This window comes from Drosophila tropicalis, unplaced genomic scaffold (assembly GCF_018151085.1).
Source record: "Drosophila tropicalis isolate 14030-0801.00 unplaced genomic scaffold, ASM1815108v1 contig_593, whole genome shotgun sequence".
In the NCBI taxonomy this organism is placed as follows: Eukaryota; Metazoa; Arthropoda; class Insecta; order Diptera; family Drosophilidae; genus Drosophila; species Drosophila tropicalis.
This window is the reverse complement of record NW_027173070.1, coordinates 7,011,886-7,037,024: the sequence shown is the minus strand read 5'-3', so window position 1 is coordinate 7,037,024 and position 25,139 is coordinate 7,011,886. Positions and strand designations below refer to the sequence as shown.

General features: G+C 35.9%; 2 protein-coding genes across 3 annotated transcripts in view; one reads left to right on the top strand and one right to left on the bottom strand.

Moving 5' to 3' along the window:
* Positions 1-25,139, bottom strand: part of ths (thisbe) — a 67,602-nt gene that overhangs the window by 27,930 nt on the left and 14,533 nt on the right. For both annotated transcript variants that reach the window (XM_068291094.1, XM_068291095.1), the window contains exon 3: positions 24,337-24,382. In XM_068291094.1, the coding sequence (XP_068147195.1) occupies positions 24,337-24,382 (46 nt within the window). The remainder of the gene's footprint in view (positions 1-24,336; positions 24,383-25,139) is intronic.
* On the top strand, positions 1,899-3,593 carry Ir48c (Ionotropic receptor 48c). Its single transcript, XM_068291274.1, has one exon. The coding sequence runs from the start codon at positions 1,899-1,901 to the stop codon at positions 3,591-3,593; it is 1,695 nt and encodes a 564-aa protein (XP_068147375.1).

The following is a 25,139-nucleotide window of genomic DNA, read 5'->3' as shown; positions in this document are numbered from 1 at the left end:
CAATTTGTCATAGGTCATTTTATGCACTTCCGTTTCCGTTGGCGAATATTTTCAAAAATTATTTTATTTCTTTCGATTCGAAATTTGCACGTAAATTGATAGACACGATAGCTAACTGTAAAACTAATCCAAGTTAAGCATTCAGCGATACCGATTCACGTTTTTCCTATATTTTTGTTGTTGTTGTGTTTGGTTTTCCTTTCCCTCACAGTTTAATATTTTTTTTTTTTTCGTTTTAAAGGCAGTGACGTTGAATTTAAACGTCTTTGCAGGGCGATTGAATTATCGAGACTAAAACCCAAACGAAACGTGCGACATTTTTTTGGTGTTGTGTTTTTCTTCCTTTCCACACAGAGTCAGCAGCAGCAGCAATAGCAGCAACAGCAACAGCAGCAGCAGCAACATCAGAGGCAGCAGCAGCAACAACAGTTTGAAAAACTTGCGCATATATATTTTTAAGGCCCGTTGTGTGTGTGTGTGAGAGAGCGATTTCATTTTTGGTTTTTATTGCATGCGAGAAAATCCATTTACAGTTCGAACCTGTTGTATGAACTGTTAGGAGTTAGAGCAACAGAAGCAACAACAGCAATAAGCAGTGGCCAACAGCCCTGTTAACAATTTCCAATGCAAATCGTTTCTTTTGTTTTTAAGCGGTTTCCGTTTCCCCTCTCTGTGAGACTGAACTGACAGTATAAATAGCATAAGACAAGTCGAGACCTAGTCCTAGTCAATGATTGGGCTTAGTAGTTTTTACTAGTTCAAAAACACAAGAATTATAATTGGTATTAAAAGAGAATTGCTAATATTTCTTGGAATTATTAAGAATGGTTGGCTTTTCTAATATTTGTTTATGGTTGATCTTATTTAATACCTAAAGAAAAGTATAAATTCCATTCCAGTTTTTTAATTTCATTTCATCACTAGAATACTATATACAATGTTTGTGAGATAAAATCTGATACATAGGCAGATAGGATCGATCTAGTGGAATCCCCCGAAACTTTAAACTTCAGAATACAATGGGGTATAAATACATATAAATTATACTTTAGGCTTTACAATTATAATTAAAGTATCTAATCGAAATCTTTTTTTGGTCTGATAAATTAAATATAATTAGAAGTCATTAAAGCCTTTTCTAAAACAATTTCAATGTTTGTCCTGCCATGCAAATTATTCTTAGTGTTAAATTAAAAAATGTCAAATGGTGAAAAATTAAACAAAAAATTGTTTCATGTTAGTCAGCAATTAGACAAGTCGGGCCGTTGATGTTTCTAAACAAACAATTAACCTAGTTTAAGTTGGCATTTGGTAACAGGAAACTCGTTTTAAACTTCTACTAAAAGAGAAGTTCAGTAACTTGATCTCAAAACGGCATAACTTAAATTCATAATCCAAAAACAAATTATCTCTTACTTTAGAGATTAAAATATAGACCCAATCGACATAAGATTATAGATATCAAATAATCCCGAACACAAAAGAAACCAACTTTAGTTTGAGGACCTCTGTACACAAAATAAATTAGAAAATTTAATGGGTTTTAAACCTCTTTCTGCAAATATGCAATTATTATCTTTAAATATTCTCAAAATCTTAAATAATATTGTTGAAAATAAAGATTTAACTTTAAATACATTTAATGGCAACTATTTTAGAACTCGAGTAGTCTCTAAAACAAGCACTATTTATTTTCCTTATTCATTAACTTAATTCAATTATTACAGCTTTAATTAATGCTGAAAGGTTTTGAACCCCTGTTATTTGTTCCTTACCCATAATTATGTGAGACAACTAATTAATGGCAAATTAATTAAATTTAATTGACTCATTATTCTTAGTTAACTTTGTCAATGAAAATCAATTTGATTTGATCAATCATCATTGAGATTTTCAACATGTTGGTCGAACGTTTTGTGGCAAGTTTATTCCTACTTAAATTGTTTTCAAGTCATCTGACAAGTGTGGTAGACCAACTAAATCAGGATTTGGATATTAAAACCATTATCTATTATGGTTACACAAAGGAAATGCTCGACAAATTAAGCACAAATGTGAATCAAGATCACCCTCAAATGCTATTGCAACAGAATTTGAGCGAAGAGTTTAGAAATCGACAAGATGAACCCGTTCTAATCATCACAGAGCTGTCGGAGGACCTTCAAATTAATCAATTAATTGCTGCTAATCTGCTGAAATATCTCAGGGATAGACAGTTTAATGATGTCTTACTGATTGATTGGTCAAATGGGACGGATTATGCTGATGTCTTGCAATTATATTGGCAGACGGGTTTTCCTCATGTCATCGCATACAACTCACTGGACACCCAACTTTGGAGCATGGAAGGGTACGGATCTCGACGGATTGAAACCACAACTCTGGAGAAGTATTTGCAACAACGTCATCGATCGAATCTCATGGGCTATCCAGTGCGTGTCTTGGTTACCAATGATCCACCGCATTCGTTTGTGGTGGAATCGACTGAGATCTCTAAAAGTCCCTATGAGGGCAGCGTCATTAATGCATTCAAGTTATTTGCCTTTCATTATAATGCCACTTTTCAGGCGGTGCATTTTCCAGGCCTTGTGCGTTATTCTACCCGGGAATGCCTCGCCTTGGTGGAGAGCAACCAAATCGATGCTTGTGGCAGTATTTTTGTCAAGAACTTTCGTTTTGCCAGCAGTCATCCAGTTCGCATGAATCGCGTGGCCATTATGGCACCTTATGGCAACGCCATTGATAAGTTTTATTATTTTGTACGACCCTTCGATGGTTATGTGTGGATCTGCATAGGAGGGAGTGTGCTTTATATAAGCATGATGGCTTCGCTTATGCATAGACTATTCTATGGTAACTGGAATGTGGGTCAATACATTCTCTTGGCCATACAAAGCCTATTGAGTATAACAATGCGCTTGCCCAGGACACTTTCGAGAAGTTCCAAGCTGTACGTGCTACTTTTGCTCTTCACTACGGGATTTGTGCTCTCTAGTTTGTATGTGGCTTTACTCTCCATGATGCTGACCACAAAACTCTATCACAAACCGATGAATACTTTGGCGGATTTGAAGGCAGCCAATGTCAGTATACTTTTCCAGCAACACAATATCGAGGCTAACTCTGTGTACGGCGGCTCAGCGGAGTTACGTGAACGGTTTCATTTTGTGGATGCGCTAGTTCAGAAGCAGCACCGTGATGCCCTAGATGCCAATTATGCCTACGTTGACTCAGAGGACCGAATGGACTATTATTTGTACCAGGAAAAGTTCTTGATACGACCACGCATGAAGAAGTTACCCAAGCCAATTGGTTGCACCTGGGCCGTGCAGGTATTCAAACAGAATTGGCCACTGGAACGTCTCTATAATCGGCATATACAGCGACTTTTTGAGACTGGTCTACAGTATAAGCTGGCGCATAATGTCCATGAATTGGCAGTGCGTTCGGGCTTCCTACACTTTTTACCTACCCAATATGAAAGTGTGGAACCCTTGGAACTGGAGGATATTGCCATGGCTGGGATGGTCTTAAGTGGTGGCTATATAGTTTCTGGCATTTGCTTTCTAGGGGAATTAATGCTTGGCCATTAATGGGCTCAATCTCAATCTCAATTATGGGAATTGCCATCAAACGGTTAACACCCACACCCAAGCCAGCAACAACAACAACTACAACAACCCCTAAATGTTGAAACGATGTTGAGTTTAAATGGGGGATTAGGGTCAGATCCAGACCCGCATGGTAGCAGCAGACACTTCCTACCATTTTCCTGAAAGTGTGTCACGGAAGTTGCCAAAAAAAAAAAAAAAAAAAAAAAAAGAGAGAAAAGAAATGAAGCAACCCATTTGATTGAACATTGATTGACAATGGGGGCGGCCATTCCTGGCCATTCGGTCAGGAAGTAGCAAAGTGGGCGCGGTCCGAAAAACTGTCAATCGATTGGGAAGGGACTTTTGCTTCCATTGTTTCCCTTTAGCACAATGAGCTCTGTGTCCTTGTAATACCCATTAATGTGGCTATTGTTAAACACGACTCGATGACAGATACTTGTCTTGGCTTATCCTGAATTGGATTAACTATTTCTTGTTGGCAATTAGTCGAGGATTTTGTCTGGTGAAATTACGATCAGCAAGGAATTGTCGTAAACAATTACTTGCATTTCTTTTACTTACTAGACTTATCAAACTACAAAAACTGTTGCCAACTGAGAGGAGAAAAATACTGTCACAATTGCTGCTGCCTCACCGCTTCTTATCTCTGTGACGTCACAGAAAAATGTGCACCTTAGATTGGGGCCAAAAAAAAAAAAAACAACAAAAATGAAAGAAATTTGATTAGATTTCATTACAAATCGAAATATGTTAAGTTGCCAAGTGATAGGTAAGTATTTTCTATTGGCGAAATACTTGTAGACTAATTACTAATGACAAAGTTATGCGGGTTTAGTTTCCATTTGATTGATTGATCGATGGATCTATGGGATGTTTCAGCTAACTTAAACTAAAGCCTAAATCGCATGGTTTTTCTATTTGGCCCGATAAGCTAGTCAAAGTCAAGAGGTTATCATAAATTATATTATGGACCACTTGAGACGGACTTCAGCGATAGTTCTTACTTTCTGTCGATCTGTTTTATGGAAATTGCGCATTAAGTGCTTTAGGATTTATGATTAATACCCAGTTAAAGCCATGGTCTTCAATGACTAGGCAAACAGTTTTCAAGTTTCAAGTATGTGTATAGAATCAGACGTAGATTTCCAAGAAATGGAATACTACAAAGTGCTCCCTGACTAGTGGCGAAGCACCTGATCGAGCTGGGCTGTTGATCAAAGTCTAAGACTTACGTGTTATCAATTCAATTGGCTAACATGAAGAGGGATGGGACCGGAGTATTGTTTGTAACCAAACAATTCATTTTTATCTCCTCTATCTTTTGTTTTCACCGACTCTGGCAAAAAATGATTGAAAGTTACTAATTTAGCTGCTTGGGTGGGCTGTATTGTCTTTTGGCTTTAATGATTTTGGCCTGTCTTGCCCCCCGCCCACTTGAACTTTGTAACCAACTGCTGACCAACAACTAATTGTCCACTAATCTCTCATGAACGTAACGAAATTCATTTGCCATTTGCCTTTAGCGCCGTTATAGCTGTCAATCAACTGTGACATGTTGGCGGCGGGGGACCTAAGAAACAAACGGTTGGAAAGAGGGTGGGTGGAGTGCTGTGTCCGGGGGTATAGAGAAATTCTTTGGCAATCAATATCAATGACTGATTACGATTAAATTGTTGGCGCTCATAAAAAGTAAGCCAGCTAGCACGCGCTTTTCAAACGCTTCTAGTGACTTTTTTTTCGTTTTGTGTTTTGTTTTTTTTTTTTTGGCGAGCCTCCACAAACGACACTAATTGAGGGAATTTGTGTGGCAAAAACAATTATAGTTAATGTCTACGAGCAAATTTTGTTAGTCTACTTCCTGACCATGTGCCTAATTTATGCTCCATCATCAGGCATCAGGCAAATGACGTGCAAAAAGGCAAAAATTTCAGGCCCTACCCAAATGTTCTTCCTCTTCATGGTTGGCGCATTGCAGAGGAGGAACTCGATTTGTGGGGATTTATGGCATTCTAATTGAAGGACCATAAAGATTGCGTTTTCAGACAACAAATCAAAATCAAAACAAATCATAAATAAATCTGTACAAAAATAACAAATTATTATGTGAGAATTCCTTTTGAGAAAGATTCCATTGACAAGTGTCTTTTGGCGGCATGAACTTTGCTATCGAATCGTATATTAAACCGAAACGGCAGCTGTCTCCCTCCATCCAAACACTTATCAACAAAAAAAACGTACAACTGGCATAAAATATACCTACCTATACATATGTACTTATATATATTTCGGCCACTTGAGTTTTAAGTTTTCTTTTTTGCCGGAAAGCAAATGTACTTAATGAGCATTAATTGATTTTAAAGACAATTTACGATCAATAGTTTAACTGCTGATATGTTGCCCCTTTCTTTGGGGGTTGTGGAACTTGATCTGAGAACAGGATCTTGTGGTTTTCCTTGCCATGTTTTGAAGGCACGTGCTGGCCACACGCTTGAAGTTACTTTTTGGTCTTGATACCAAAACCACAACAAAAAAAAAACAATCTGAAAAAAAAAAAAAAATTTTTTAAGCAAAGTACAAGTATGAGTATTTACCTTGTGCAAGCGTCTGGCCAATAACAAAAAACCGCAAAGTCAACAAAATACCCTCGTACTACCCTAATACACACTCACACACATACACCTCTCTTATTTCCCCTCAACGCCACTCAGTTTATCTCACTCTTTCTATATGCATATGCGGCGTGTGGCCAGCCAGCGGGCTTTTCATGTTTGACAAGTAATAAAAGTGATTAAAGCAAATCTAAACATTGGTTTCATGTATATTAACTACGCTGTTTGGTTTTGCATTAAATTTTATTTTTACTCTTCCTATTACACAAAGGCGTTGTCCCCTGGGGAGGGGGGTTTTGGTAATCAAAAATTGCAAAGTTCCATCAATAGAACGGAAATTGAATCTCTTTGCTAATTGTAATTATATAATGGATTCACTTTGAAATACGCTGGGGGAAAAGGTCAACAAAAGGCTTACAGTGGGCCCAAAATGGTGACTCATGCCAGATCTATAAAGTCATTAGATAAGATTAACAAATTCCAAAGATTCTGTTAAACTTGACACAACTACAATTACCGTTCTAAAGTTGTTTCTTCCGATACCTAAGCAGTACTCTTAGTTTAAAAGAGGTTTCAGCTCCTAAAAGTATGCTACAAAAAGCTATGTTTACACAGGATTACAGCATTTTTGCTCCCATTTACGTTCCTATAGGATTTTCTTTGAGCATTTTGATTCCGATTTGAAATTGGAAAATCAAAAAGGGGAAATTTCTAACCATATATAGGAGTTGGTTGGAGTTTCACCCCCTTTGTTATCCGTCACTGAATGTTTTTTTAATGACAGGACTGGACTAAATAGTGCGTCCGTTGCGTGAGAGATGTCAGTCAATATCGGGAAGCCCAAGGGAATAGTCTACAGTGTAAAATAAATGTTGTGAGTGTCATCATTTTATTTTAAATGCAGTTTTATTGCCATCCAAACAAGACTTATATCAGTAATCACAAATAATGTATTAGCCAACTAATACAAGCCGAAGGCCTTAGCAGTCAGCACGTTTAAGATAAGCTAGGATTCATTTTAGTTATGCTCCCTCCTCCCTACACAAACATACGTATGTATACACATATCACTACACTTACTAACTAAATATTAAATGATATAACCAAAGTTATTTAGATCTTTACTCTGCCTAAAGCTATCACTGATTGATTGACGTAACATTACCAAGCTATTATAGAGAATTAAATGTCTGCACTTTGAAAAAATTAGTTAATTGCTCACATTTTCAAACATTTTATAAAGGATTTGTTACTTTCAAATTGATTTCGTCACACAGTTCATATGAATATCTGACCATGCAATAAGTCTAGTCATAAATAGCAGTCAAAAAAACTCCCTCACCTATGTGTATATGTATATATCCACACACACAAACACACACACACACAGAGGAAAAAGTTGCATGTCAAACGACATGAAAACATTGCTAGAAGGTCTCTTCATATAGCCAGTTCACTTTGTTCATTGCTTTTTCTTTGTGGCCTTTTGGCATTTCGCTTGGCCATTTTCCTGCGGAAATGTGCGCCAAAATGTTTGCGTGCCTCTGCAGCCAGCAGGCAGTAGGGTGTGGGGTGTGGGTCAAAATGGTGGGTGAGGCAGAGAGAAAGAGAGTATGAGAATGTAATATGTTGGAAATATTTGAAATTTAAGAAACATGTCGAAGAAGGAGGCATCCCCCGTTGGAGTCTCGCCTCGACTGGCCGCCCTGCTTTGGCAAATGGCGCCGTCAAATGCGTTCATTGAACTGCCAAGTGGCAGTGCAATAAAATCAAAAAAAAAAAAAAAAAAAGTGCTGAAAAAATACATTTAAAAAGGAGAAATAAATATGTAGAGGATAACTGGCGACGTAGAAGCTAAAGCTAAAGCTTCACTGCTGAAACTGGAACTGGAGATGGGAGCAGCAGGATCTAAGACAAACACAGTGAGCCAACGGATTTATGGGGTCGGTTGTCGTCGAACGGAAGCGGAAAGACGCACAACTTGCAACTGACATACAAAATGGGTGATGGAGAGAAGGCGAGGTAAGAGAACCGCAAAAATACAAAAAAAAAAAAGCGAAAGAAAAAAAGCCTGTGCTCAGAAAGGAAGCTGTCAAAAGGCTGGAAACCCTTCATTCTAGCAGGTTGTTCTTGTTGTTTTTGTAGTTGTTGTTTTTTCTTTCTGTTTTGCTTTGGCTCAACGGAAACGAATTATGTTGCCTTATGCAAAAGGGTTCAAGACGCTCTTCATCTACTATCTCTCTCTCCCTTTCTCTCACTCGGTCGAGAAACTGACTCTCCTGTCTGTGTCCTGTATATTTTTTGGGGTGTCCTGGGGTGAAATTGATATGCCAAAAGCTGATACACTAAACAAGAATATTCTTGTATGTGTGTGTCTTCAGATTTTTCATATATTTTATGCCTCAAGAAATCAATTTGCCAAATTTCATAAACGACTATCATTTGTGATTATTGATTCCAGTTGGGAGCAAATGCAGTCTAATCAGATAAAAGTGACACTTAAAATGAATGCTTTATGATTTAGTATTGGGTTTGAGCATCTTATGCTGTTTGGTTCACTTTAATGTGTGTGTCTTTAATATGTATTTAGTACTTAATATTAAATTCATAATCATTTACTGAGTGTTTCTTGTTATTTCTTTTATTAACTTTTGTTTTTGAGTTTTTCTGGTTTACTTTGATGGTCTTTAACTTTGTTTAAGTGTGGTAATTCTTACTTTTTGGCTCTCAGTGATCTCATGTGATCAGAATACACTTCAAATTTTTTTAATTTCTTTGAGTATTGAGTAACTTAACTAAGGGGTTTCCCATACCCATTAAAGCTTAAATAGAAGGCACATTTTCCTCTTTACATTATCAAAGAGGATCATCATCATTCTTCGAATGATTCGAACTAATTGAACCCAATGATCTATGGTAATCAAAGAATGCTCTTTGTTTCCCATTTTATACTTTTTTGATTTCTTTTATAAATATTTCAGTGATTCGTTTTGTGTAATATAAGTAAAAACTTTGTTTTTTTATGTTGTCAACTCATTTTAAAAGTCATAAAGGTTCCTATTTAGGAACATTCATTCTTTGCAATCGACCACGCCGAAATTGAAATAAAAGTGGCCAAGTTTAAGTGTCCAAATAGTAATCACCTCTAATATTTCCAATTCATATACAATTGTTATTTTTAGGAGGCGAATTTATTTCATTGTCAATTCGTGAGATAATGATTAGATAAATTTCTCTATTGACAGAAGTTTCTAATTTTAGTTGCTGGAAATCATAATTTTATATAGAGAGATTTCTCATTTGTTTGCAATTTCGTATAATTTCTTTCTTTTATTCTTCTGATTTCGCTCGTATGAAGAAGATAAAAATTGAATTTATGATAGATCATAAATTTTTGGGAATTCCTTGGTTTCATTATCATGCAATTGGAGAATGACAACTCAAATTTTTATTTGGTTTTGTGGGCTGTCATGACGTAGTTTTCTGTTAAGTTCTGATTTCAAAATGTCAGTCAGTTAATCAGTTATTCACTGTGGATGAAGTGAAAAGTGAGAGTAAACGATTTTATTGTCAAACCGTCAATATTGGGGTAGATAAAGTTACTAAGAAAAACCTTCAATTGTCTGAGTCCCAATGACTTGGTCAAGGTCATTGATATATAGTTAAATAGTTTACTTTTCTTTGGTTTGCCGATCGAAATTCTTTGTGGTCAAGTGTAAGTCGCATTGCCCCACCCCCCTAAGAGCCACTCCAACACAACACAGTGCACTGTGGTGGCACTCCTACTGCCTGGTTGCTTGCCACTTTTGAAAACAGTTGCCACGCCCCATGGTCAAAGGCAATTTGTTGCGCTTCGTTGCGCGTGAAAATTATGATTTTTACTTTTGCTTAAGTCTCATTAAGTTAAAACTGAAAAAGGATGCCAATTGCCTAGACCATAAATACCAGGTTCGAGGGGGGAGGAGAGCAAAACGGCGGCGTGTAGTCAAGCCAAACGACGATTTGCATTTTAACTTCCTATGAAATGTTGAAAACTAAATCCAAAAAAGTGTCCTACCCCATAGTTTTTGGACCCGAAGGTATTCGGTAACACCAACAAAACAAAAAATATGCTGAGCATATTTTTGTTTTTTTTTTTTTTAATTAAGCGCAAAAATTTTTTTATAGACACATTTTTTGTTCGCATTTTTTTTTAATGATGCATCATAAATTTTGCAAAAGTCAGAATCAAGAGGAAAGCCCACGAAAAAAACCTTCTGGAGAACTCTCTCATAAAACTCACGGCAGGCGGGCGCGGCGGCTGTTCCATAAATGGAAAGTGAATTTTATGCGAGGCATTAAACAAAGTTGTGAAACTGAAACGTTTTGTATTAAAGTCGCTTGATAACTTCATCCCAAGTGGTAAGGTGAGGCAAGCTGGCTAAAGGCATGCCTTGCCATGCCAGTGACTTGGCGGCAACTTTGTATGCCCTGCTCTCTGGTCTGAGACTTTAACTGGGTACTGGGTACTGGGGGTACGGCCTTATCGATCGGTTACCTGATAAATGTTTGACACAGTGTGCAGCTTATATGCCAGAGTGTGTGTGTGTGTGTGCAGTACTCAGGGTGTCATTCAACCCGAGGCAAGGCAACTGTGTGTGAGTACCGAGTAAGTAAGTAGTATCTACTCTAGTCGTATACAGTCTGGTAAATAACACACATAATTTTCTTTTTTATAGCTCTCTCTCACTTCGGCCTGCAAAATGGGTGGCCTTATATTAGTAGTTAATGATCTCAGATCTCGAGCAACATATTGATCACGATTTTTAATTTAACTGTTTCGTTTTGGCAACCCAAAACCAAACCAAATAAAACAAAACAAAAACTTCATTCAGTTGATTTATTTGCATATGCAACATCGAAATGCACTCTCACAGTGAGCTTTTAAGTGGCCCGCTCTTGACTCCAGATGGAGTGGGAGATGGAGTTGGAGTCGCATTGCCTTTATTTGTTCCCTCCGCCCAACTGTCACCAAGTGCTCTCGTTCGACTTGGGCAAAGGTAAAGCTTATTAACACACAAAAATTGTATGTCATTTTTACTGCCCATTCCCAGATGCTCTCCGGTTGCTGCTGCTTCTGCCTTTTCGTGCTGCCTTTTATCGCATTTAATGGATTTTTAATGAGTCTTAAGCGCAGCTTTTGACAGCCTTCGTTTTTGTGTTTTTTGTTTTTCTTTTTGTCGTTTTAAATCTGTTTAATCCTGTTTACTTACATATATGAGATGCACGCTCAAAGTCCAAAGTGTTGACCATAAATTTTTAATTTTTTTAATTTACTTTATTTAGTCCTTATCGTCCTCTAGCATTTCGGTGAGTTCATCATAAAATGAACTAACCACCAGCATGCTATAGCACAGAATGACTACAACAAGCAGTTAATTGTTATTTAAATTATCGAAAGCTTAAAATAAAACAAACTTACTTAAACGAATAATGGCCAAGGCACTTAACAAGGCTGTAACCAGAGTACAAATAAGCACACAGAAGTTAACCAACAGCCAGGGTCCCATGTACCAACGTTTTCGCTTTACAAAACAAACCCCCCAAAAAAAAAAAAAATGAAAATATATAAGAAACTCCCTCCCTTTTGCAACTCACTGCTATGGCGCCATATATCAACATTACATCATTCGAGGACATCAGATAGAAGCAAATCGAAAAGCAAACCACACAAGTTCGTGTATCCATTTCGGCAAAAAATACATGTACAAATGGTGGAAAGTCATCTCTAATTATCCAAAAGACACCAATGCTGGCAAATATGATGTCCATGAGCCCAAAGAAGCATCCAGTCAAGATGACTCCCACCCGCAAAGGAATGCAACATAAACATTTCATCAATCGCATCCTTCGTATAAAACCAAAAACACTCTACCAAAAAAAAAAAAGAAACCACCCAAAGATACAACTGGAATTTTTAATATTCTTTTTAATGCACAGTACAACAGTTAATTTTTATTTTTATTACAAAATTTTGAATTGTAAAGCAAATGTATTGTCAGAAAGGAAGTTTAATTATATCAAGGAATTGTTAAGATTTCATATATACACACATAAATTGATATACATTATCCATTTATCCAGTTAGACTACTAATTCCAATTTGAATAATGATAATAGTTTTCCTATTGTGCTTTCTGGAATCCCTGTTCTTAGTTCCTTAGTACCTTAGCAAAACTTTAAACTTTACCTAAAAGAGATTTGACAAATAACAATCTAGAAATCTTGAACAACAAAGAATGACTAAAAATGAATTGGCCTTTGTTACGATTTTATTGACTTGTGTTTGCCTTAAAGATTACAACATTTTCGACAGACTCAATCGAATGGAATGCTATGATAATACAAATTGCACAATTTAAGTGCAATCGGTATTCTTACCGAATATATTTAATCCCTCCTCGAAAATGACAAAATCGTGAACTAATATTTTAATAGACATAACTTGCTGTCGTAATCTCGTTAGCTTTTGAAACCTTTTTGGCAAATGACTATTACGTGAAAACTTTCCGTTCAACAATAACAACAATTATCTAGAGTCTTTAAGGTGTTCTAGGAATACTATTTTTCGACGTAAGTGTAATACAAGATTTCAAACACCGAAACAATAATAAAGCGAAAGGCATTTTATCAATGTACAATCAATATTCGTAACACTAACTCAGGTCTACATTTACTAGAGTGTACTGTCTCAAGTGGCGGGCCCTCTGATCGCTTCAGTTCGAAACGCAAAAACGAAAAAGAAGGCTACGAAGAGTAGACTGAAGGGTTACATTCTTCATTTCTGATCAATTACACGGAAGCGCAAAAAGATAACCAGCTAACTGGGGCAACAACAACTAGAGAGTGCTGTAAGTCATAGTCATGGTTAAAATATGTCAAGTTCCCCTGTGACATTGGCACTTCTTGGAAAACCCTTTTACCACACATACCGCACCCTCAACCAACAACAACAACAAGAGAATCCCAAATGAATGGAAGAGAGCAGAGCAAGGTCGTTGCGTGTGGATTGATAAGCTAAATTTTTGGCACTGCAAAAAAAAAAAACAAGAAAAGGTTTCTCCACACATATCTTTCGAGTGTTTGGCGGCAATGACAATGTCATTGTGTTGGGTTGAACTTCAGTTGGTGGGGGGGGAGAGGGGATTTTTCTTTGGGTATGCCTGTACCCAACAGCACCACCAACAGCCACTTCATTTATCGCCAATGGAATTTTAATTGAGTTAACTTGTCGTGTAAGGCAACGCGTCTGGGTACGTAATTGGTTGTGAGAACTTTGGAATCACTTCCCCCTCACCATCACCCTCACACATACCCTCGAGAGTTTGCCCCTTCCCTATTAATGCGGATGTGTGATAATAGTTAAACATCGCTTGGGGCATTAGTTGCTGTTACTTTGCCCCTAGACTGTCTTCCCTCCAGCGAGTGTGCTTCTCGAGTAGGTGGTTGGCGGCTTCTTCTCATGCATCTTCGTCAGGGGGCTTATGGTGGCGTAAACACCCCAGCACAACACGAGCTCTCTGACAGTAAAAGCTTCAACTAACTTAGCATATTTTTGGGGCCTACTTAAAGTGTCTCTAAAAAAGATTTCCCAATGATATTATCAATGGGCTAACTGTTCGTTTTTCGGCACGACTGTACTGGACACTTTCCCTTTCGAATCGTGACTTCACCCAAAACGTGAGGGCTTTTGTTATTGACCAGTCGAACTGACCTGAGACACGCAACCTGAAACAACTTCCAGCAACCGCAATTGAAGATAAGAGCCTTGGGGCATATGACTAGAATTTGAATACCCAAAATAGACCTCTGACTTCTCTGGTCATAGTACAATTTTGGAGGGTCTTAGACTGATAAATGGGTTTTTAATGCCCGCTGACTCTCCCTCCCTCTCTCACCCTCTCTCTCTCTCTCTCACTGTCTTTCTCCTGGCCGCACCAAAAATAGACAATAATTTTTCAGTATGCAAAAAATAGAAATGGTCAAACCTAAACGGCATTTTGGCTAGATTGCCAGTTAGGTGTAAGTTTTAGGTCTGTAGCCAGAATGTGGGGCTTTAATTAATCAGTCTTTGACAATTTCCAAGAAAACATATCTCTCTCTTTCTCTTGGTGAAGTTTCCGCCAGAGATTCGCTTTTGACAGGAAATTAAGAGGGAGTAATTACGAAAATAAAACAAAAACCGAAACCAAAAAAAAAAAGAGCACACGTTTGGCGTGTGGCATAGCTGGAGGGGTTTTTTTTCTCCAAATTGATTTTTTTTCTATTATTATTTTTGCGCACTACTCGTTGTTGTTTCTGTTTTGTTTATCGATAAATTTATTAATCCAAAGTATAACAAATTATTTGACAAGCGGGCTAATTGATTTGATTCTCGTGGCATGCGCCATTACGACATTGGAGAAACATATGATAGACTTTTGGTATACTGTGTGCCACTCAAAAGACCAACCTTAGCTCTAGTTTCTTTGCTAATTGAAAGGGTAGTTAAAGCAACTAATTATTTAGTCACTTCTAATTAGCTTTCCTCACCTATGACAATGACTATCACATGTCTGAGAGTTAGATAGTGGGGCCATTGGAATGTTGCGTATACGCAACGGAACAAAATTAGATTGTTTACTATGCAAATTCTTGAAATATTTTCCATATGAGTGGCACTTAAGAGTTTAAGTTAAGAGTTAATGTTTGATTTAGTTGATATATTAATATAATTGTATGGTAAATACCAAATTGCTGGTCATGATGTCGTTTTGGGTTTTTTCAAGCCTTTGACAATCCTCGGGCATTTATCTATCTAGCTCTATATAGAGAGCTATCGACATTTGCCTTTTTTTTGTTTTGTTTTATTCGAAATGTGTCTCTGTCTTCTGTCTTTTAGCCCCGTCTAAGAAGGGGAACAAGCAAAGAGAGTTGCCACATTGCTGCCCAGATAAGACAAAATGCGTTTTGCAATAACGAAACATTTTTTATAAGCCATATACAATATATATATATATATGAAGAACTTGTACTAGGTAGACCTATTTTCTATTTACTTTAGACAAGTCAACGTTGGCTTTGGTTGTGGATTGTTGTTGCTGTTGCTGTTGTTGTCGGAGTTCGCCTTGCATGTTACAGGAAATAAACAATAAGTAATTATGCAGTCTTGCGCATTGTTTTCAGCTCAAATAAACGATGTTTATAACTGTTTTTCCCCCCTCTCAACACACTGAATATATGTATATGGGGATATAGCATGGCAGAAATCATAATCATCAACATCATCATCATCATCATCGTCATTGTCATCATAAAAAACAGCCTGTTTCTGTCCCACAAGTTCTGTCTTTGTCAACAAGAGCTAAATGTGACAAAAAGGCATGCCGCATACTCTGTGCCTGGCGCTTGCAACGACTCCAGAAGAAGACTTGGAGTAGGCAGAGTCTCCCAGGAGGTGTGTCATATTTTGTGTACACTGAGCGGAAGTTTGGTTTCTGATAAGCAAGCATCAGAGACAGAGAAGAGCCAAAAAATTGGAGCTTATTCCTGCAGTGCTTTTGAAATCGAAGTAGAAGAATAGAATTTGTGTACACATACATAAGTACATGTAACTGGGTCAGTGCAGTTGACATAAGCTCCAAATGTGTGCGGGTTCTCTGTTATGACAGGTGAATGGGTGTGTGTGTGTGTGTGTGTGCGCCTGTGTGTTGATGCAATCATCCGAAAAGCGAAAGTGATCGCAGGCGAGGCCCTAAACACAAAAAACGAAATTGAGATTCAACGAAAAGTTCTTGGAGACTTTTTAAGACTGTGTCAAAGTGGTTTAAATGAAGTAATATTTAGCCATTTACCACAAAGTTTTCTATATTAAATATTTGATGACTTAAAGATAAAATGTTTTAATCTGTTGAAATTCATAATTTTTGAATATTCCAATATATAAATTCATCATTAGGGAGAGTTTTTCTATGGAATAATATAACTTAACCCATTTTAATGATCTTGCTCTGAAGTTGCCACATTTCACTTGATCATGGATCTTTAAAGATCCCCTAGAGGTCATTGACGACATTTCAGTAATATTTTAATTCTTAAGTATGATATTAGACGCCAATTAAAGATTATGTTAATAATAAGGATAGGTGGATTAGGCCGCTTATAGATCATAGAATGCCAAGAATCCTTTATATTGTTAAGATATGCAATGCAAGACGAAAGCTTATGAAGACAACTTTCCAAACTTTTCCTTATTTCTAGACGCTTTAAGGAGGTATTCAAGGAACTCTCATAAACTATTATTTAATGGTTGCTCGACAAAAATTGCGACACAAATTGCATGCACTTACTGTACCGATTAAAAAACTACCATAAAATAACTGAGAATACCTTAGGTCTGGTCATATAACGATTTAGATCGATTAAAAAACGTCACATTGTCATAAACCCATATCAATTATATCTCTTAATCATTAGTTCTGTGTGTAATATCAATTGATAGCTGGACAGGGCGGCGGGGGGCAGTTATAAACATTAGAACCCCCTGCAGGCCAATTGATTATAATGCCAAAATGTACCCGGCACGCGCTTATCTAAGTGCGCAATATAAATGAAAAGTCAAAGGCAATTTTGCACAGTGCAGTCAATGCGATGGATACCAAGACCAAGGCACAATATAAAGTGAATTGAAATCGGGGGGAATGGGAGCCGAACGACTGCCAGTCAGTCAATGGAGTTGACTTTATCGATGATGATGATGATGGCGGACGAGACGCCAGCGCCAAAGAAAAATGCGTGTCAGATAGTGGCTAGGAAATTGGAATAGTAGTAGAAAAATAAGTAATAATCGTATCTATTATTGTTATAATAATAATAATATAAAATAATGGTGTCTTTTTGTTTGCTTTATGTCAGAGTCTAGCGCCAGCGCCGCCACTCAAGCACCTAATTTTCTTTTACCTCTATATATATCTATCTATATATACCTATATGTGTATATAGTTTCTTTAACAGGCGCAATCAGGTGCTGGCCAGGTTAAGCAGTCTTCCCAACTTCTTTGCTTTTGTTTTGTTTTTTTAGATACACATGACTAGCAGAAGACCAACCATACAACAATAGCAACAATGGAGTGTCAGTATCATTTTTATTAATCAATAAGAGCAGCCAACTCTTGGCTTTTGATAAGATTACAGTACTGGGGTCTCTAAGGTTTTGGGTCTGGGGGACTGTTGGCGTTGGTTTTTGGCTTTGCTATCTGAATGGAAATTGGTGCCACAGCCAAGTCAAGTCCCAAAGAATCAGGCAAACAGCAGGAGGAGAAGGCAGGTGATTGAGGGAGAACCAACTTTTTGCAGTGAAAACGTGTGGGAGCGTTTTTTTATATTTTGGCAATCGAGAGGTGATAAACAAAATGCCTTAACTGACATTGCCAATTATTATTATAATTGATAAGTAATGTTTGCCTAATAAGATTCCTGCATAGAATTATTTGCACTTATTGTGGCATGTGTGCCCATGGGCGTAGTTAGCTGGGGGTAGATTGGAGGTAAGTAATTTGCCCTTTTACCAAATGAAATCTGAAGTGAAATAAATGATTTTCGATTGATATTCATGCATATTATTAATCTCTTTATCCATTGGGAGGGGAAAACAGATGTTTTTCAAGGAAAGAAAAGAAATAATGATATTTTATAGAACATATTTGTATATCTACTGTTATTGTTATTACTCTGGGGTATTACTTCTTAATATCTTCAAAAGGTGAGATAAGAAACCTGCCGATAATTCGAAACATTCTTAAAACCATTAAGTCATATCGAGAACTCTGGCTGTGTCAAATAATATTTAAAAATAATACTAGATCAAGTCACAAACAGATAATACAAAGTGATAATCCGATCTTTAACTGAAATATAACTCAAATGACGCAAGAATGTGACCCCTTTCTTGGTAGACCAATTTTAACTACTCCCATGACTGTCTAATTCTGTCTATTTGCAAGGGTTTTCAAAGTATTACGTTATTTATTATGGACTATGGTCATCAATTTTCATAATAATCAATATTTACATAAACCCTGCACACACACACACATACAGACACATTTGTTTAGGTCAACTTGTTATACAAAAACTAATACATAACAATAATTGTAAACAATAAATGGAGAGTTACAGTTTTCAAGTAGAACTCCATTTCCAGCTTCACATGTTCTTTTTGCTCTGGTTTCTTCTTATTTGCCAATTTGTTTTAATTAGTTTAAAGTGGCTAATTTGTTAAAAACAAACAAATGAACAACATAACGTATTACAATATAAATGAATGGATTATGTAAGAAATGGGGGCGCCTGGCGACATTGACATTCCAGACATGCCCCACCACCCACCACCCACCATACGATTCATTTCAATATTTGTCTTGACCTTCACTTTGATAAAATTCCTTTAGGGCCAAGTTAGTCTATAGACATTCCATATGTACATATATATTTATTGTTATTCATATCTGTATGATTTTAGAGATTTTTTGTTTTGTTTTTTCTTTCTTTTATATTTAGACATCTGCTTTGATAAGGAATACAAGTTGTGGGCGATATTAAACCTTCAAACAAGGTGTGCAATTTTTGATTGGTAAATTGTGAGTATTTATAAACCATATTTTTATAACCGACAACAAATGAATTGATATGAGCAGACAGGATGGGCTCGTTAGATGGTATTTCTAGAGAATTGAAGGGGATTGCCATAGAATTGCATATGTATATCCTAAATGGTTGCATTTATAGCATTCAAATATTATTACCCATCATTGTGAAATTGTTGTCAGATCTTCCAGTATACTCGTCGTGTGTAATCAATTAATTACGACGGCTAAAAGACAAATACAAATTGATATCGCCAAACTTAAGACCCTAACATAATGTCAGCAATTAAACTGGCTTCCTTCTGACTCCTCCTTCTCCTTGTCTCTTCCTAGTTTAACAAGTGGCCACGTGACAGACAACCCATCAAAACTTTTTTGCCGCCCAAAAACAAGAACTGCAATATTTGCTCAGACATTAGCAATGTCAATAGCGGCACACAGGGAATAGGACTTGAGCAGACCAAACATCCAATGAAACGGAAATCGTCATGTGAAAGCCGGAAAAGTGTCTTACAGCAAAAGCCTTTTAAAGCCGGACAAGTGATTCCACAATCGAAAAGTGCCGTCAATGTATAAATCAATTCTCCATTTGATATGACTTTGACTTAAAGTCTTAAAATTGTTGAAATTTTCTAAAGAATTTTTCAAATTTATGACAGCATGATAGGAATATCATATCATATCTATGTCTATGTTCTAAGTAAGAATTGTTTTTCAACTTTTTGTTATTTTCACCAAAAATAGTCAACTAAAGCAAAGATTCCCCTACTTGTTGTTATTTTGCTAATAATATATATAGAATTATATGGCTGATATCCATATCGTTTTTTGTTTTTGATAATCATACTCACGTTTAGAAAACGCGACAAAAACTTTCCGTTTGCAATCAAAACAATGCGAATTTAGCCATAAACATGAAAAGAAAACAAATACCTAATGAACAGAACCTGTTGTCAACTCTCGTTCAGATATATGTACATATATAAGTATATGTATATATATCCATATCTATACAATGGAGAGCTGATCTGGTCGGCATGCATGGTTCTATATGAAAAGAAACTTACCTTATCATCGGCAAATGCCATAAGAGTCACACTTACATACAGACATTAAAACACTTGGAATTTATATAGAGGCTATACCAAGAAATATACGATATATACACCTCAGAATGTATATATGTATATATATATATGGAACCCCCAATTGATGTTGTTGCTATCATTTTAGTTTTGTTGCTAGACACCCAAAACGATGAAGAGAAAAAAAAAATGTGCTGCTCTCTCCCCCATCTATTGACAATTCAATTAACGTTTTGAAATAATTTCCTGATAAGCGGGGTAATTTTTTTTCTTTCATTTCTACACCTTATTCTTCTTATTCTTCTTCTTCTGGCTCATTGCCTTTGGTACTAGTACTTACCAGACCTAATAACAAATTGTAAAAGTTAATAAAAGAAAAAAAAACCCAACCAAATTCGACATGAACTCAAAGGAATTGCCTTGTTAATTGGGTTATGGTAATGGGACAGACTGAGAGTACTTCAAGTACACCTACAAATTTATGATAAGAATCACCTTTCCTATTTGGACTATTATAATGCAAAATTTATAACACAATAACTTCCACAGACTACTTATAATTAGCACTTGAGTGCTTCCAGAATCTTTCCATTAATCAAAGAACAAAGAAATTTATGAATTAAGCTAGGAAAATGTAGACTAATTGCAGTACTTGTAAAATAAGAGGGTTTTTTGCCTTCTCTAAAGATGTACGATAAGACCAGCAGATGGTTTAAATGTTCCATAGTAACTATGGAGTGAAAGAGCAGTTACTAGGACATCTAGGACATAAGCTAGCTTTTTTGTGGGTAAATACTTTTAGAAACAAGTTCACACTTCTAAATCTCAAAACAATCAGTCAGCCAACCCATCTGGACTACCTCAACTTGAATTGATTAACTATAACAACTCATAAGCCAAAACAACTCACTAGAAAAACTCTCATTCAACTGCAATCGCATCTTTAATGAGTCAAGTTTAAGTACCTATTTAGCCATCACAGTCTCAAACTTTAGCTGTAACAATAAATTCGTCTATTTGATCTAGTGAAAAAAAAAAAAAAACACAATTTATTTAACAATATCTTACAAAGTAGAAACTGATTGACAACCCGCTAGTTCCCGAACAAAAATTAAATAAACCTATTTAACTTTCCACTAATTAGTACTTAAATCAGTTTATATTTTTCAACATATTGCTAATTGGGGAAAAAAATTTATTTAACATTTAGAATCATTGTGTGGATGAAAGCAATTAGACAAACTTGTAAAATGTCTGGAACTTCCCGCGAAAAGCAAAGAATTCTCAGATTTCCCCCACTTGTTATCAAAAAGTATCTGCGAATAGCAAATAGAATACAGGAATAACTTCAATGATAAGAGAATATCTAGATTTAATTGGTGTAACATGAATTGGCAATAACAAAGAGTCGTTGACAAATATATGAGACTCTGTCCTGATACTTGGAAAGTTTTTTCTATATCTTTTGCAAGTCAGCCAAACAGAAATCCGTTCGTCACCCTGCTAAGCTATCATATAAAGTGGCGCCGCCTAATTTCTGCTAATTTCGATGCCTTCATTTGATTGCCGCCCTCCGCCCTTTGTTTGCCTCAGACACTTATTGCCATCATTCGATGAGTTTTATGTACACACACAATATTAACCCCTTTGGTATTCATTAGATGCATTAGGTTTATTAAAATTGAAGTGTCCTGCAAAGTCCTGAAACATATAAAGGCAGGCGGCCATACAATACGGCCATCGCAGTTCTATCTAGTCAATCACAAGGAGAGCAACAACATCTATCCGGAATATAAGACATTCCTAGTAAGCAATCAACTTGATTTCTATCGATCCAAATCGTTGATTAATTTATTGAAATTATCTCTCAGTTTCACCTTGCCCTCAAAAAAAAGTAAGTAAAGAATTTTGCAAAACATTTTGCTTTCATCTTCCCATCACACAAATCAAAAAATGAGTTTATTTGTTTTAGTCAATGTTCTCAAAATTTTCCACAATATCAAATTAAAATTTCAAGTCACACTCAATTGGCAAAATAAAACAAAAACAAAAAAAAAGAGGAAGAACAATTTGAAAATCATTTGCATATTTGAAACTCAAAAGTTTCGAGATTTCTCACATAAACACATTCCACAAAAAATGACCATAATGCCCTAGGGCCAAAAAAAAGAAGAGTACAAAAATCGCAAACAAAAGAAGAAACCACTCGAGGCATTGAATAATTGACTTTCAGCCAACCTCGGCGACAGGCAGCTTTAACCTCAGACAATTATTGTTGTTGTTTTTTCTTTCATTTTCATATACAACGCATGCCAAAATTATTTGCAATATAATAAAAAGTTCATTTAGAACAAATAAATAAAAGAAAACCACCACAAAAACGTATAAACCATAAGGCAAAGTCAGTAAATATTGTAAAATAATAAAGATATAAAAACTCGTTGCATTTAGTAAAGTTTTAGATTATCTAATACCCTATAATGTAATCCATATTAAATACAATTTTGTGATGGAATCGTCAGGACTTTAATTTGTAATGGGAAGAGTTTGAAAATGTAAATTAACTATTTAAAACAAATACTTTGTTCTTAATAAGTGTAAACTGTGTTAAAGTGTTCTTAATTTGATAAATATTGGAATATATATAGTATTCACAGTGTCTACAAATAACTGTGTATAAGCCAAATACTCGAGTGGGTAATGGTCAGGTAGTTCATAGTTGTGGATATATAGTTTGATTTGCTTCATCTTTTTAACACATTCTGATCAGATCTGATGGATATACAAGATTTTCAAAAGGTTAGCTGATTGTCTATTTGGCTAGAACCACCAAGTTCTATTATCGGCAGACTTTGTTAAAACTAGTTGGGAATTCCAACAAAATGAAGCGAATAAAGAAGACCAAAACTTGCAAATGCAGTTTCCACATTTTTGATGTGCGTTTGCTCGAAGTCATCGCCCAAATCTACAAATCATCTAACCAGTTATTTTGCTTATAGTATATAGTACTATATTGAATCTGTTACATTCGCAGGACTTGTTGAATTCAAGCCGACTAAATCCAGTTTCTTGTTAAGCTAGTCATTTCCCATTTTCAAATGATATTGGACACTAAAAATATATTTGCAAAAAAAGTTAAGAAAACTTATTTGGCCTATAGAGAAAACTTAAGGATAATTTTTTTTGGAAAAAATCCTTTTTTTCATAGAGCAAAGGAATCTAAATTTCTAGAAACTTATCTTTTAAACGACTTACAGTTGTTCGAAATCGTGATTTCTATTCCATAAATTCTAAATAATAGTTGTACCCACTAAATTTATTTAAATTATTATTTAAAATGTCCGAGAATCACACGGTAAAGGCTTGAGTTCGTCCAACATTTCCTTTTGCTTCTTTCTTTAACATTTCAAAAAGTTATTAAACACTTTGCCCAAGTCCTGATATACTCATTTAAGAACAATTTCTACAGGGTATATATAATAAGTGAAAAATTACGTCAAACGGAACTTGTAAAGACAACGGCAAAGACAGTCGTTGCCGCCGTTTCATGCCCAAGGAATTTCAGGCATTTCAGTTATTTATTTCGGCACATTAACAACAGACAAACACAGAAAGAGTGAGACAGCAAAAGAAGAGATGGAGCTGGCCAAACATAGAGTAAGAGAGAGAGAGAGAGGGATGCATTATACCCGGACTTTAAATTGATTGTAAAATAAATTAAAGTGAAAATCGCACACACACACACACACAGATACATACACACAAGTAAACATGGCCAGAACAGTATAATTTAATTAGCGTTTAAATGTGTTTTTGGTTTTTTTGGCATTATGTTGCCTTTTTGTTTTGCTGTTAACAGTTATTTACCTGACATTTCCCAAGTATTGTTTATTGAAATGATGATGCCTCGTCTTTGTTGTTATTTTTTCAATATTTGTTTATTGTCAATCGATATCGATTTAGATAAAAAAAAAAAAAAAAAAATATTTGGCATAGTTTTTTTCCCCCCGTTTTCTGTTGTGTCACATTAGGGATGGGTCTCGACTTTTTGATCAAAGTGTATATTGATATAATGATATAACCGATTGATAAGCATACTCCGATATCGGCGATTATGGAATATTTGCCCACGAGCCAATCTCAAAACTCATCATATAAAATGATACTTGGAATTCTGAAGGGCATTTGAGAACCTTTTCGAGACATTGAGCAATTTTTGCAAATATTTAAATTACGCGATAAATCACAAGACCATTGAACTTTTAGTAATGAACAACACAAAAGATAAAACAAAAAACACGTCATCAAGGTAGAATAAATAAATAAATAAATTTATGAATTAATGTTGTGATGTGAGTTAACTTACCATCAGGAGGTAAATAATCTTGGCATAGACCGTAAGCTGTGGTAACCTGAAACATTAAATGACAATATATCAACGTTTATTTTATTTGATTTTTTTTTTTTTTTAAGTTCAAGTTCATCTTTAGTGTAATAATAATTTTGTTATTGAAACGGGGAAAAACCTCTCAACGAGGCGAGGAAAATTTAGGTGGAAAACACACATTGGCAGTCAGTCAGTTGGCATTCAGAGACGGTTTTTTACCCGACTTCAAGCTCAACACCCACAATAAACGATCTGGAGCATATGTAAATCATTTATGTTGACTGACTTTTTGACATTTATTAAAAATCCCCACAAATACATATACATACATAAACCGCATAATAGTTATTTTCTCTCTCTCTCTGTGTGTTATAATAAATTCACAGCTAAGGAATTTATTATGCAATTAGTGCAAAAAGGCTGCAATGTCAGTTGAAAAAAATGTACATAAATTCCACACACAAGACTAAGAAGCCAAATTAATTGCCATAAGAGCAGCAGCTGCTGCTGCTGCTGCTGCTGTCAACGGAAACAAAGCCAAAATGAAAAATGGCCAACAAGCCGGCCAACCGACCGACCAACTAACCAAAATCCTACCAAAAATTGTTGTTGGCCCAACCTTGAGAGTGAAAGTTAAGAAAGTTCTAGAAAAGGGTAAATGCAATCAATATCCAGGCAGCCACACATACTTGTACGAGAAACCATTTCTTAACCATTCCAACTGCCAACCTTGACCAGACCCAAGTGAAGGAAAGAAAAGTTTTCTTCTTCAAATTGAAAAC

Bases quoted from the DNA above. Each gene is read 5' to 3' on its own strand.
- Ir48c (XM_068291274.1), top strand. From the start codon at position 1,899: ATGTTGGTCGAACGTTTTGTGGCAAGTTTATTCCTACTTAAATTGTTT.